This window comes from Grampus griseus, assembly GCF_964374135.1.
Source record: "Grampus griseus genome assembly, chromosome: 3".
Taxonomy (NCBI): Eukaryota; Metazoa; Chordata; class Mammalia; order Artiodactyla; family Delphinidae; genus Grampus; species Grampus griseus.
The window spans coordinates 162,996,353-163,010,600 of NC_139019.1; the positions used below are offsets into that span (position 1 = coordinate 162,996,353).

The 14,248-nt window shown below is 57.9% G+C and overlaps 1 protein-coding gene across 3 annotated transcripts; it reads right to left on the reverse strand.

Annotated features, from left to right (window-relative positions):
- Nucleotides 1–305: 305 nt before the first annotated feature.
- Nucleotides 306–13,917, reverse strand: TNPO2 (transportin 2). Of its 3 annotated transcripts, none has more exons than XM_082649760.1 (26): nucleotides 13,825–13,917; nucleotides 12,422–12,533; nucleotides 11,687–11,762; nucleotides 11,455–11,604; nucleotides 10,626–10,732; nucleotides 10,404–10,537; nucleotides 10,230–10,311; nucleotides 10,031–10,153; nucleotides 9,806–9,924; nucleotides 8,815–8,875; nucleotides 8,549–8,714; nucleotides 8,179–8,331; nucleotides 6,650–6,875; nucleotides 6,275–6,446; nucleotides 5,707–5,793; nucleotides 5,521–5,628; nucleotides 5,265–5,423; nucleotides 4,654–4,741; nucleotides 4,370–4,468; nucleotides 3,699–3,794; nucleotides 3,260–3,335; nucleotides 2,868–2,967; nucleotides 2,714–2,788; nucleotides 2,470–2,597; nucleotides 2,216–2,386; nucleotides 306–519 (listed from the first exon to the last, which is right to left on the reverse strand). In XM_082649760.1, the coding sequence occupies exons 2-24, from the start codon at nucleotides 12,518–12,520 to the stop codon at nucleotides 2,490–2,492; spliced, it is 2,664 nt and encodes an 887-aa protein (XP_082505886.1). In that variant the 5' UTR covers nucleotides 12,521–12,533; nucleotides 13,825–13,917; the 3' UTR covers nucleotides 306–519; nucleotides 2,216–2,386; nucleotides 2,470–2,489. The 3 variants fall into 3 exon arrangements, with proteins under 3 accessions (XP_082505886.1, XP_082505884.1, XP_082505885.1); XM_082649758.1 differs by having other exon boundaries at nucleotides 3,260–3,365; XM_082649759.1 differs by lacking the exon at nucleotides 13,825–13,917 and adding an exon at nucleotides 13,481–13,564 and having other exon boundaries at nucleotides 3,260–3,365.
- Nucleotides 13,918–14,248: the final 331 nt, after the last annotated feature.

A 14,248-nucleotide genomic window follows, 5' to 3' on the forward strand; every position in this document is an offset into this window, starting at 1 on the left:
AGATTATAAGAATGCTGCAAGGTCTTGCTCCTTGCCACTCAGTTTAGTCTTTAGTAGATGGGGATCTTGAATCTGGGCTGTAACACTAATGGGTCCCCTTTAGTGAGCTCAGGCTCTAGTGAGCTGTAATTATGTCCCAAAGACTGCACTGCATGTGTTACGTTACCACATTTAATCTTTAACCTTACTTACTTCCCCACTCCCACAATTATTTCCTGACCTGATTCCTGTGCATCCCTATTTCTAAAACTTCCCAGGCCCCCCTCCACATCTCTTCTCTACTGCCAAAGCCCAGGACACAAGAGGCCAGATGGAGACCAAGGGTTTCACAAGAAACTGATCTTTACTCAACAAAGTTCTACACAAGTGGAATCTCACGCCACCTTGGCGCCAGTCCCCAGCACAGCACGGTAACAAATGGACAGACCCTGGGAGCCCGCAGGAAGAAGAGGATGAGGGGGAAGGAGGGATGTGGGAACGAGAGGGACTGCAGATCGAGGCCAGTCAGGGTCCGCAGCCCTGCGCAGGGGAAAAGGTTGAGAAGCTGAAACTTCGTTGTGCAAAAATCAACAAAAAAATAAATTAAAAAATTAAATAGTTTCCTTAATTAAAAAAAAGAAAAGAAGAAAAAGATAACTAGAACCAGGCTCCCCTTCCCTGAAGGTGGTTGGAGGCCCCCCATCCTGGATGGAGAAGGGGTTACCAATCCCATCAGACAGCCAATCCACACACCCCAAGACCCAGCAGAGGATGCTCCAAAGAACTGGAATTACCAGAAAATTAAATGGTATTTAATTTTTTTTTCTTTTCTTTTTTTTACAAATGGCTTCCAGAGACCTGCTGGAGTTTCACAGCGGGGGAACCAGCTGAGTTTATGGAATGTGCACCAAGTGCCCCTTGGAAGAGAGGTGGGGCCTGACCCTGTCTGATAGGAGACACAGGGCTGTGATGAGGGTGTGATCCAGTGCTCGAGAGGGATGCATGGAGCAGGACCCAGAATGCAGGAATCCAGTCAAACCCCCAAAACCGCAAAAAGAGGCCCCCAGAGAAGTAGAAAGGGAAGAGGAAAACAACATTAAGGGGGCTTCAAGGCTTGGTTTCAGTTTTGAGGCCAACTGGGAAGCAACCACACCTCCTCTCTCTAGGGGAGCCTCTCCCACTGTGCCTGCATCCCCAACCAATCCCAGAAGTTTCCCTAGGATCGCTACCCCAATCTGGTGGGGTCTTGGGGCCTACTGGGAGCTGTGATGATCAGGAAGTCCCAGGGCCAGAGTCGGGTAAGGGAATACAGCACCCTTCCCTTCCTCCAAGCCTTTGGTTTCCCTCTTGCTGGCAAAGCATAAGCCTTGGTTTTCTATCACCATCAATTAAATGCCTCAGCCTCGGCCCTTGTGTTAAAACCCAGGCCTGGAAGAGGGCTCTCGGAAGCAGAGAAACGGACTGCCTTTGAAACAGACTTGCTTATGGAGAGACACAGGGGTAGATGTCAGCAGCTCTGGCTGCCCCCAACTCTCCTCAGGGGGAAAAAGTTCCAGCCCAGCATCTTCGAAAGTCACTGGAGCACAGGGGAGGGAGAAAAGGGCGACCTCTGGCCAGCCCCGGCCACTTCGGTGGTCCCCACTCTTCTGGCTGGGACGGGACAAGGAGGGAGACACACTGGCTGAGGCTGCCACAGAGCTGGCAAGAAGTGTGCGGAGCAGGTCCAAAGCGTGTGCGTGCTGATTGGGCGGCCCCAAGGTGGCCGTCCTCTTCCCCCCCACCCGCCCCAGGGTCCCAGCGGAGGTCCCCAACCCACCCAGCCCTCCCTAATCACCGCCAATTCCGGCAAAACAGCAGAAGCTTCTTAAACTCTAGATGCAGGTTACACGGAAGGCCTTACGAGTTAACTCAGGGGTTCACTAATTCTACTGTCTCCATGCAGTCGGGGAAATGGTGGGGCGGCTGGCCCAGCCTGGCTGGCTGCAGCGCCCGCACATGCGTGTAGCCACGTGTGTACGTGTGAGTGTACGTGTCTCTACAAGGACCCCCCTCCCCACCTGCTTTTCCCTTGCCTCATCCTAAGCCGGATTTGGTCGGCCGTGTTGATTCTTCCCTCCCACACGTGGCTGGCCCAAGTAGGCTGCCTGAGGTGACCCCAATTAGAGCAAGGGGCCCTTGCTGCCAAGAAGTCCCACCCCCCTCCCATTTATAGGATGAACGTGGAGGCCCCACCCACCTGCCCACCCGCTGACCGGCCTATGGCCGGGTATGGCAGGTAGATGGACGGGGAGGGCGTCTGGATTTGGGTCCCACTCACTCCTCCCTAACCCCCCTCGACCAGGGCACGGCGACTTCTGGACGCAGCGCGCTCCCCAGCAACCCCTCTGACGACGACGCAGACAGAAACCTGTGAGGAGAGGAGAGGGTCAGGGCCTGCGCCCCTTTGGCTCCCACAACAGCGCCAGCCCTCTCTGCACACGGCCTCCTCACCTGGCAGTCGCAGTACTCATCTAGACCCCGTAGAAGGCAGCTAGCCTCTCCTTAAGCAGCGGCGGGAACTGCTCTGAGAACTGCTGCCAGTTTTCTTCCCCAACTTGGTCTTTGAAGCCATGGAGAATCTGTAGCGAGGGAGGGGGTGAGGGGCGCCCCGGAGCGGAGCAAGATGAAGATGAACTCAGTCTCTCCCCACCCTGCCGCCTTCCGAGACTAGATCAGGGCCAAGCGGGAGCCCTACCTTATAAAACATGTCCCGAAGGTCATCCTTCGGGCTCACCCAGGAGGCTACAGCGTCGCAGAAGAAAATAAAGTCCTGAAACGTGACGGATCCCACGTGAGGGGCCGTCCAAGCCCAGCCCCAGCAACTTCCCTCAGAGCCCAGCTGCCCCAACCTGCACAACACCCCCGGGGTTGACGCCTATCATCATGCAGATGCCTCGGAAGGCCGAGTCCTTCTCCTCATTGTCCCTGATGTTCCTGAGGGATGTGCACCTGTGGGGAAGGTAAGCAGTGGGGAATCAGCCAGTGGGCCTGGGGCAGGATGGACATCTGTGGGGGACAGCAGGGAGCGGTGGGCCAGTGGGTGGTGGGGCTGGGATGGGACATGTATCTGTGAGGCGTGGGGGAAGCAGGAGATCAGGGCTCGGTGGGGCTGGGTCGGGCATCCACGGGTGGGCAGGGTAGGGCTGGGTGGGCACAGGCGAGGGACTGGGTCGGGCCTGTCCCACCCTCCCCCCACCGCCCAGCCCACCGTACGGCAGGCCCCACACAGGTGGGCACACACCAAGGCCGGATGAACTGCTGCAGCATGGGTGCCACCTCCTGTGGGCACACGTAGCCCAGGCGGCCGATGGTGATGGCTGGAATGGCAGAGGGACTCGTCAGGCGACCTGCAACCCCGAGCGGCCCCGGTACGTGGCAGGGCCTCGAGCACGAGGCACCAGCCCCGCCCCACGGGCCCCAAGAGAATAGCTCCTGCCAGCTCCCTGGGCCCCCACGCTTGGCCCGGTCAGGGTCTCCTCCCCACCCCACTTGGGTCTCTCCCAGGTCTCCCCCGAGGCCAACATCTTTCTTAGGCCTCCTCCCATAGCCCCATTCCAGGTCCTTCCAGTCACCCTCCCTGGTTCTTTCCCAAGGCCTCTTGTCAGCTACCCTCCCAGCCAGGATACCCCACCTCCAGGAGGCGGGCAAGGGGGTGGCAAGGGCCCAGGCCTGGGGCCCACCTGTGTTTTCCAGCAACGTCTTGGGCGTGTTGGGCCGGTTAATGATCTCCACCAGGTTGTTGAGGACCATCTGCACGTAGGGCTGCATCTCTGCCCCTGGGGGACAGGCCAGTCAGAGCCCCACACAGCCCACGCCACCCACACTGACCCGAGTTGTATCCAGACACTGGCCAACCAGTGAGGAAGCAAGCAACCTTCTCTGGCTATCTGCTGCCCAGGCGCCATGGCCAACCAGAGACAGACCTACACCCTCCCAACACCAGAAGGTTCCCTGGCATCACTGCTGGACACCAGGGTGAGACCACACCACCCAGCCTCCCTGTGGGGTTAGGCAGAGAGCAGAGAAGCAGTGACAGTCTCCCAGCCAATCCCAGGGGGCCTTTCAGCCAATTGCTTGGAGGGGAGGGAGGTGACAAGTAGTCCAATAAGTACAGGCCTCCTGTCCTGTGCCTCTTTGGAAAAGCCAATTACAGATGGCCTTTCAGCCATGTGTCCCCATCTCGGATGAAAATGCTCAGAGGTGTCCCCTTGTCCCTGGCCAATCGGAGCCTTCCTCAAGGAGCACCAGGGCCCTCTAGAGGGAACCTGTCAGTTAGAGCCAGACTCCTGGCCCCAGGCTGGGAACAAGCCAATGGGGAGGGACAGGGCCTGCCCAGCTGTGGGGCACTTACCCATCTGCATGCAGATCTCGCCAATGGCCCAGGTGGCATTGTTGCAGACAGAGATGAACTCGGGGTTCAGGTTGGTGCCCAGGATGGGCATGAACTCAGCTGGCAGGGAGAAAGAAGGGTGCTGAGCAAGAGGGCCAGCCAGGGTAAGCTTCTGACACTTGCGAAGCAGGCCCCGTCAGACAGTACGAATACATCCCAGTGCGGTCACAGTCCTCCCAGGTCATCTCTCCATCACTTGAGGCCAGGGCTGGGGTCATGGGGTAAGGACGAAATGGGGGTCGTACCGATACAGGGCTTGACATGGATGAAGCAGGCTTTGGTGAGGTCTCCCAGGAGGGCGAAGGAGCTCTGCCGGACCTCAGGCATCGAGTCCTGGGGGTTGGAGCAGGGTCAGCGTGGCCGGGCTCCCCTTCCCCCAACCAGCCGGGATCCCAACTAACCCCTCAGAGCAGGGCAGCTAAGGGAACAGTTCCTGGAGCATGACCTGACCCTGCCACTTCCCAGTGCCAAGGCTACAGGCCCCATCTGTACATCTGGGACTCGGGGCATGTGAACGAGAATGCCCAGCTCGGTACCACTACAGAAGAGAGCACTTGGAACTGCTGCCCATCCTCAATACGCTGGGGGGTGGGGGCGTCATATTGGAGGGGCTTGTGCTTTCACATTTCCTATTTTCTACTTTTTAATTTTCTACATTGTTAGGTTTTTCAATGAGATTTTACATGTTTTATTTGAATCACTTTTAAAAATAATTACAAGCTTTTTTTTTTTAATGGGTCCTTTCTCCCTGATGTCCTCAGGGCATAACCAAGGCCCTGAGTCCACCCAAGGCAGCCCACAAAGGCTGCTGGGTGTCACCATTGTCCACTTAGAGGCCCGCGAGGGGCCCACCCACCTGCATGCACTGAAAGAGCAGTGTCATGATGTTGCTGCGGGCTACCAGCTGCTCCACGTGCCCGCCCAGGCCCTCAGCCAGGCCGCTGAGCAGGTCCAGCGCCACGATCATGAAGTCCTTGTCAGGGGCCTCGTACTGCTCAGGGTGCTGGGTGTACATCTGGGCACAGAAGGGGGCAGGCAGGTGAAGGGAGTGGGCCCAGGCTGGGGCAGCAGCAGAGGAGCGGGTGATGGGGTGGTGCTGGAGGGATGCTCACCATGGCCTGGGCCAGCGTCTTCTGCACCAGGGTAACACAGCGCTGGTAGACGGGCTCACAGTAGGGCAGGAAGCCACTCTGCAGGGCAGTGGCCACTGATGACAGGCACTGGCAAGGAGGAGGGCAGGAGAGGTGAGCTCAGGTGGGTGGGACGGGGCCTCGGGAGAGGGCCTGGAGCTCACCCACCTCCAGCAGAGGGAAGAGGTCCTTGTCTTCATCCTTGAGCTCGTTCCACTTCTGGATCAGCGGAGGCATCAGCTTCTGGATGTATTCCTGGAAGGGGAGCAGGAAGTTGGGGCTCCCTGGGTGTGGGTGGTGGCCTGGGAACCAGCAGGGTTCCCTGTGACTCAGAGGTGCCCGTCATCTGAGCAATGAGGTCTAGGCTCCTCGCTTTGGTTCATGGGGCCCTGCGAGGCCTCGCCATCCAGCCAGACCTCCAGGCCCTTCTAATTTACTCCCTTCTCACCCATCCCGAGCCCCACCCCCACCCCCCCTCCTGCCCCTTGGAGCCTGAGTCAGCGCTTCCTGCTTCCTGCAGGCCCCTGAGCTCCCCCGGCACAGCACTTACCACGCTGTCTCATAACTGTCTGTCTCCCCCACTAGACTGGGAACAGGGCGAGGGCTGGGGCCGGGTCTGTCTGTCTGCCTGTCGAGGTCATGGCCACGTCCCTGGCGTGCGACACGGGTCGCCGCCAGGTCACCGGATGCCAAGGGGCACAGGGATCGGGAGGAGGGAACCGCTGTGGGGTCTCACCGGCTGGTTGAGGTGGTGGCCCACAGAGTCGGCCAGGGTGCCGATGGCATCGTAGAGGATGAGCAGGTTCTTGTGCTGGTACTTGCCAAAGGCAAAAACGAGGGTGTCCAGGATATAGCTGAGGTAAGGGACCAGCTCCGTGCAGGCCTCCTCCTCCAGGGTGGCGAAGGCACTGGAAGGGGGAAGGGGTTTAGCAGGCAGCCACAGGCAGGGCTAGGCTCTGAGTCGGGTCAGGGAGGGTGCACTCGGGATCAGCCAGTACGAATACGTGAGAAATCAGTACAATGTCAGGGGTCATGAGTATCATCACTTCCCAGAGAGCAGCCAGTGGGGCCAGGTGAGGTGAGGGCTGTGGGGCCAGGGGTCAAGGTTCACCTGCAGGCCGCCTCCTGTACCCTCTTGTTGCCATCCAGAATGCGCTTGAGCAGCTCTGTCATCAGAGGCTTGAGGTGCATGTCAGGGGGCTGGCTGACCACCCAGTGGGCATAGCGGCTCAGGGTCCAGCAGGCGATGGAGCGGACCAGGGCCTTCTTGTCTGATAAGCACTGGATGAGGTGCGGGATCAGCTCTGGCAGGTAGGGCACCATGCCCTGCATGCAGCCTGCAAGGAGCCGGCACAGAGGCAAGGCTGAGCCCAACTGGGCCGGGTCACATCCACCCTCCTGGGGAGAGGATCAGCCGCACCTGACAGATGGGGAAACTGAGGCTTGGAAGTTAAATAACTGGCTCAGAGTCACAGAGCCAGTGAAAGGCAGGATGGGGATGGGAAACGGCATCAGAGCAAGACTTTCCTCTCCATCAGCTCCACCCCATTCCAGGGCTTGTGATGTTTTTATCTGGTCACTAGTTCATTCATAGATGGCCAAGCTGCACACTGACTTGGGCTTTATGGGCAGTAACAACGCAGGTGGACAGAAAGGACCTTTCCTTTGAAACCTTTCTTGGAGGTTTGTGATTTTTCTTTTTCTACTTTACATCTTCTCTTTTTAAAAACCCTTAACTGTGTCTCTCTTTTCATTACAGAACACGGGTAATAAATAGCACACCCTCTGATAATCCCAAGCCATGAGATCTATTTTTACCAGTTTAGGGTCAGTTCCTTGAGATCTTTTCCCATTATATATGCAGAACACTTCACATAGTCTATTAAAATACATATGTGCATTGTGGAACGTGTTATGTGTCCTGTTAACATAAGACCCATTACTTATTATATGAGGAAACATTTCCTTAGACAACTTTGAAAAGCTCTCCAGGGTGAGGGCTCCTGCTGCCCTCTCTGCTTGTTCTAGCAGGCCTGGATGCTGAGGGGGTCGTGTGTGCTGCCTGTAACAGTTCTGCAAAGCCCTCTGGTAGTTCACGCTGTACACCCCATCCATCGGGACAAGGGGAACCTGGAAACCGTGTCAGTACAGCACAAGCACACCGTGTGAAGTTTAAGGAAACACCACTGTACACTTCTGATTCTGGCAGGCCAGCCTCGCAGCCAGAGCAGGTTTGAGGCCCAGCTTCACTCTGGGTGACGAGGGAAGTGCCGTTGATTCTCTCTGCACCTTAGTTCCCCCATCTAAGAAACCCACCTCCTCAGGTGGTAGTGAGCCCGCAGGACAGGGCTGCCTGCTGTGGGGCAAGCACTGCAGAAGTGCCTGTTATTATTGTTGCTGTTATTATGCTTATGGCCTGTCCATGAGAATTAAGGAAAGAGCTTGCTTTCGGGGGTCCCTTTCAGGCCCACGGGCTGAAGGGAAGATTCAAATCCCAGAGCTGTTTGGAGTGGGGTGAGCAGGCCTCTGGAGAGAACCTGGGGATGGCGTCGCCCCCCACAAGCCTGCCTGGGCCAGCCCCAGTCTCGCACCAGCGTGGGGATCAGAGGTCAGGCGCAGCCAGGCTGGCAGGTCACTTACCCTCAGCAATGGCGCCCAGCACCAGGATGCCCGACTCCTTGACCACCCACTCGGGGTGGAAGAGGAGGCCCTTGAGCAGGGGGAGTAGGTGGGGCAGCAGTTCCTCCCGGAAGACGTTAGCCAGGACGTCCAGTGCAGCCGCCGAGCACTTCCCTGGGGTGGGAGGGGAGATGGGGGGGGAGGGGTGGCGGGCTCAGGGAGGCACATCAGGCAGGCCACCAGCCCTCCTCTCTGTGCCCCCCAGGATCAGAGATCATGATTAGAATCTTCATGATCTGCTCCATATAGGCTTCTGATTCCCTCCTAAGAGGGGAGCCCAGGGCTTGCTGCCCCCTACTTCCCCCTTCTCACCCCAGGCCCGGCCACTTACTCAGATTCCAGTCGGACAAAGCATCATCGTCATCATCATCCTCTGCATCCTCAGAGCCATCAGGCCGCTCAGCCTCATGGGGCAGCGTCACCGTGCGTGACTTGTGGAAGCGTGGCTTGATATCCTGCTCGCTGTCAGGGACGGCCTCATCCTCCTCCACATCCCCCTGTGGAGCCAGGCAGATGGCTAAGCACCACAGAGGCCCCCATCCCCAGTGCCCCAGCCTTCATCCTCCTGCCTGTGCCTGGTGGTCAGCCCTAACTAACCTTGAGCAGGATGATGTCGATTTCTGAGTACTTCATCCCGTTTACCAGGATAGGGATCAACCTGTTGGAAGAGAGGCTGTTAATCAGGATGCAGGGGCCCCAGAGGGGGCTTACAGCCTGGGGGAGAGGGAAGAAGCAGGGAGGGGAGGAGGTCAGGGAGCCAAGGGGCCGACTGCACATGCTGATCCTGGTTATGCTACATCCACTCATTTCCCTTAGTGGGTACTATCTCAGCCGAGTCTCAGCCACTGTGACTGGGTCAGAGCTGACACTACTCCTAGCTCCACAGGAAGGTTCTGGACCCAGACCCCTGGCCACTCAGTGAATTCCCGACCCCTGAATACACTGAGAAGCTTGGAATAGTGCCTGACCCCTAGCACACCATAAAGCAGGGACATGTGGCCCTGTCACCAGGCACTTCCCTAGGATGGGGCCTGGTTAGGGGACCAAACAGGCAGGGCAGCCTGCCCCCTCAGCTGGAGCCCATGCACGTCAGGATCGGAGATTTTGGTTAGAGCCCTCACTGACTCGGGGATAGAAAAGTAATCCAAGTTGGTCCAGGAGGATCAGCCCTAGGACTTTTGCAGAGATACTGGTTGAGAGAGAATTTCTTTACTGAGACTCCTGAGCTGGAAGGCTGCAGAAGGCCACAGTACTACGACGAGGGAAGGCTGTGCCTGAGAACAAAGCCAACATAGAGGAAGTAGATCTGAGACCAGACAGGCGCCTTTCACATCCTTTGAGCACCTGGATCCAGCTATGCCTAAAGCCTCTGTTGAGTCTTCACTTTTTTCCACCTATAACTTAACCTAATTTTTAAGTCATTAAAGCTACATACTTACCGTTTGCAAAATAAACGTGCACAGGAATAAAAGTAAACCAAGATACAAGATGTGGACTGAGGCTAGCGCAGGAGCTGACCAGAAGGAAAGGCATAGGCATGGCAAGAGGTGGAGGCTGGGGTGGGACAGAGGGCAGAAGCAGCACTCACTGGACCAGGTGGGAGGCCAGGACTTCCTTGCAGATGGGCTGCTCGGCCAGTGTCAGCCAGAACTCGCAGGCCTCAAGGGCCACGTTCTCATCATGGTCCTGGGTCCTCTGCAGCATGTACTGGGGTGGGATGGGAGAAAGGCTAAGGCTTGGCCCGGCTAGGGGTGGCTCCCCACCTGCCTCCCACCCCTCAGCGCACACGCGGGCTGGCCCTGGCCAGGCATACCTGGATGATGCTGTGCATGTGGGGGATGAGCCTGTCGATCCGCACTTCCAGCAGCATCACCAGTGCACGGCACACGTTCTTCCGCACCTCAGGGTCATCATCCACGGCCAGGGCGAACAGATGCTGCAGGGAAGCCGGGGTCAGCTGTGGCTGGGCCCTCGGCCCTCCCCCTGCTCCCCTCCCCAGCCCAGTGGCCCACCTCGATGAAGGTGTCGATGTTGTCCATCAGTGCCTGGGCCCGGTCCATGATAAACTGATTCACACAGGCGATGGCATGGGACCTGGCAGGGGGCAGGCGCACATGGGTCACTCCTGACCCCACCCATCCCACCTGCTCCAGGCCCCCTGCAGACCCCTGGGGAGCCGCACCCACCGGATCTTGGGGCTGCAGTGCTTGAAGAACTGTAGGAACTTGGGAATCATGATGTTGAGGGGCCTGTTGAGGGCATCGCTGTCCAGAAGTTCGGATGAGTCTTCGCAGATCTTCTGCAGGGCTCCGAAGGCTCCCTGAGTGGAGGGGAGCAGGCACATGGGTGTGGGTCCCGGTCTGGCCCCAGCTCCCGCTTAGGCAGGCAGGCCATGGCTCATCCCCTACCTCACAAGTGTTGTAATCCTCCGAGTTGAGTAGGTTGCACAGCTGGGGCAGCAGCTCGGGCCACATCTGCAGCTCGCCCTTGGAAGCGATGGTGGTGATGAGAATGCCTGGGGCGGCCAGGAAAGGACGCTGCCTCAGGCTGGGTGCGGGCCTGCCTGGCGCCCCAGCCCTCCTTGCTGCGCACTCACTCCAGCACACTTTCTGTGCGCTACCCCCTGTAACCCTACACACTCTTTGAGATCCTCTGAGTCTTACCGTGAGCCAGCCCTGTTTCAGGCCCTGGGATGCAGTACATAACTAAACACAAAATCCCTGCCCTTAGGACCTGACTATCTAGTGAGGGAGGCTGTGAGGTAAAGATAAATCAGCAAAAGACCTCGGTGGCTAGATGCCAAGAGATAAGGGAGGAAATAAAGCAGAGAAGATGGCTAGCAAGTGCTGAGGATGAGGGTAGCAATTTTTAATTGGGTGGCTAGAGAAGGCCTTACTAGGTGACACCTTGATATCTGAGCAAAGACCTGAGGAGGTGAGGGAGAAGCCATCTACGTTCTGTTCTCAGAAATGAGAACAGCTGTTTCAGGAGGCGGTGGTTCAGAGCATGGACCTGACCTAGTCACTTCTGAGCTCTGTTACTTGCCAGGCAAATCCCTTAACATCTATGTGTCTCAGTTTTCTCATCTGTAAAATGGCAGTAATAACAGTACTACACTACCATCCACGGTGCTGGAACATTCTGTGAATCAATATCCTTAACACACTGAGAAGTTTCTTGGCCAAGAGGGACAGCTCAGGGCATCATCACAGGCTGACTCCCGCTGCACCCTCTTACCTATGGTGGCCCGGATGAGCGAGGAGGCATCGCCGATGTTGTTGAGACATTCCTGTTTGATGAAGTCGGCCACAGGTGGTGGAAAGCTCTGGTAGTGTGCCTTCACGTTGTTCTTGAGGATGAGGCCACTGAGAGAGCGAGTTGGCTCATCTGGGGGAAGAGGGCTGAGGCTTAGGGAACCACAAGGGAGAAAGTGGGGTCAGGCTTGTGTGGAGGGACACCAAGGGCATACCTTCCGACTTGAGTCTGGTCAGGACGAATATCAGGTAGTTGTTGAAGTCGGGAAACTGGTTCAGTTGTTTGAGTTTCTGCTAGGTTGTTAAGGGTCTTGGGAGACAGAGGTCTTCCCCAGGCAGAGCCCCCTTACTGCCATATAGTTGATACTACTTCTGACTATGGGGACGAGGCAACCAGCTCCTGGAACCCCACCTGTCAACCCCCATGCCCAGAATAACACAGCATTTCAGGCACATGAGATTGATACAGCGGGTGGGGGAGCATGTCTGAGCTTCCCACCACTCCTGAAGATCTGGCCAGAGCAGGAGAGGGTTAGCAAACTCAGCTCTCTCTGATGTCGGCAGCTCCACTCACTAGCAATCCAATGTGGCATGTTTTTTTTTTTTTAAAAAAAGAAGGGAACTCACACTTTCAAGTGAAACTTGCTAATGGTTTAAATAATTTAAAAGTTTAACTTATAGCATTTTAAATGACCAATTGAAAAAAGGAAATTTTACCCATGAAACTCAACTAAAGCCAAGCACCAGCTAAAAGTGCCCCCTTCTCCTGCCGGGCCACATTTCCTCTGGGAATGGGACCCAGTAATCCTAATCCTTAATTCTCTGCCAAGGCCTGCTCCTGCCACAGCAGAAAGAGTCTAAGAATTAGGGAGTAGACCCCTTCCTCTCTGGCCTTCAGGAGCTGCAGATGTCTGCCCCGTCCCCCCAGACCCGGAAGGAAGGAAGGATACATCCTGCACAATGCGCTGCGTGGCTGTGTTGGGCGACTGCGAGTCTTTGAGCAGCTGCAGGACCTGCTGCAGGCCCTGCTCGTCTGGCTGCCAGTCCATGGTGCAAGGTGAACTGCGGGGGTAGGGGCCAGGATCAGCGCTGGATCCCAGGGGCTCCGTGTGAGTCCCGGGCTGAGCCCCCACAGAGGTGGTGGCGGCGGTAGCAGGGCGGGAGCGTCCTCGGCGGACAGACGGAGGCCGCCGATCCACGCCCGCCCAAGTGCGGGGTCCCCGCCAGCTGCGCCATCCACGGCCGCGCAGTCGCGGGCTCGGGAGCGCGGGCGCGGGTATGTGGAAGCGGGCCATGCGAGGTGGCGACGGGACCCGGCGGATCCTCATCCCACCCAACACTGGGCCTTCAGCCCACCGCGGCCCATACCGCCGCCCTCGGCTCCGGGCCCTAAGACTTCCACTTCCCTCGAAGCTGCTAGGCGAGGGCCCAGCCACCTCCCCATCCAGGGACCCTGCCCCAGAACACGATAGTGCCCCAGCCCCCGTGGTCTCTCCCGTGCCGGCACGCAGTCCAGCGATTCCCCTTAATCAGACCCAAAGCAGTCTCCAGACAGGTCCCTGATGCCTCTCCGCAGGAGAGTCAACCAAGCCCACCTATCCGGCGACAGAAGGCCCCTGGACGGGTCCCTGTCGCTTCCTCAGTCAGGTCTGGCAAAGCCTCCCCACACAGCGCTCCAACCCCCCGCCCCAGTCAGCATTAACTCCTGCTAACGGGTCACTGCTGCTTCCCCCAATCAAGTTCGACCAAGCCTCCCACCACCTCGAACCGAAAACCCTCTTCGTCCGATCCCTGCGGCTACCCCCAATTAGACCTGGCCGAACACTCCCCAGGGCATTTCTTCCAACTGATCCCAGCGACGCCTCGCAGTCAGACCCAGAAAAGCCCTCCAGGCCGAAGTCTGAAGCCCTTTCCCTATCAGGGTCCAACAAGCACCCCCCCAACTTTTCAATGCGGCCTCCCCCAACCAGACCCAACCATGCCCCACCGAAACAGCCCCCTACACACACCCGATCCTCGCGACGTCCCCCAATCAGTCCCTAAGCAGTCCCCATACGATTCCCCCAATCAGAGCCCCTCCAGCCCGACCCCAGACGTCCCACTGGCCCGATTCTCGCGGCACCGGGACCTGGCCCGGTTCCGAGGCCCCACCCCCTAAGCCCGGCTCGGTTCCCCCCTCCCCCGCCCCGGCCCATTCTCGCTGCCTCCTCAATCGGGCCCAACCGGGTTCTCGGCCTTTCTCGGTCAGGCGCGGCCCCGACGCCCGGGCCGCGCGCCGCGCAGGCCTGAAGCCCTGCGGGGGTCGACGCAAGCCGGGGCCCAGCCGGTTAGGGTCCGGGTGAGGCTCACTTACCCGGCCTCGGGCAGCAGCAGCGGGGCCTTAAGCCGCGGCTTCTCCTGAGACTCGCGAGGAAGGAGGGAGCCAAAGACAGGGAGCAAAAAAAAAAAAAAAAGAAAAAAAAAAACGCGGCCGTATATGAACTGCGGAGGCTTCCGTACGCCGTTCAAACTGGCCTAGAAGAACCAATCAGGAGAAACAGCCGTCGCACGTGGCCTGGCACCGGGAGACCTAGGCCCAGCAGAGGCTGGGTCACGTGACCGAAGAGATGAAGGCTCTCTAGGCCTCTCTGGCCGGCCGGTCCTCCCACCATCTCGTTTTCTCAGCCTGCCTCAACGCCGGCCTGACAGGAGCTCTTTTCTGGAACTAGGAGTTTGGTGGCGCGTGGGACTTTTTGGTGTATGGTGGACCTGTAAACCCTTCAGTCAGAGCCACCTGC

Coding starts and splice junctions, on each gene's coding strand:
- TNPO2 (XM_082649758.1), bottom strand. CDS start 12,520: ATGGACTGGCAGCCAGACGAGCAGGGCCTGCAGCAGGTCCTGCAGCTG. Junction 2,968..3,259: donor CAGCAGTTCATCCGGCCTTG/GTGTGTGCCCAC, acceptor CCTTCCCCACAG/GTGCACATCCCTCAGGAACA. Junction 2,789..2,867: donor ACCCCGGGGGTGTTGTGCAG/GTTGGGGCAGCT, acceptor GTCACGTTTCAG/GACTTTATTTTCTTCTGCGA.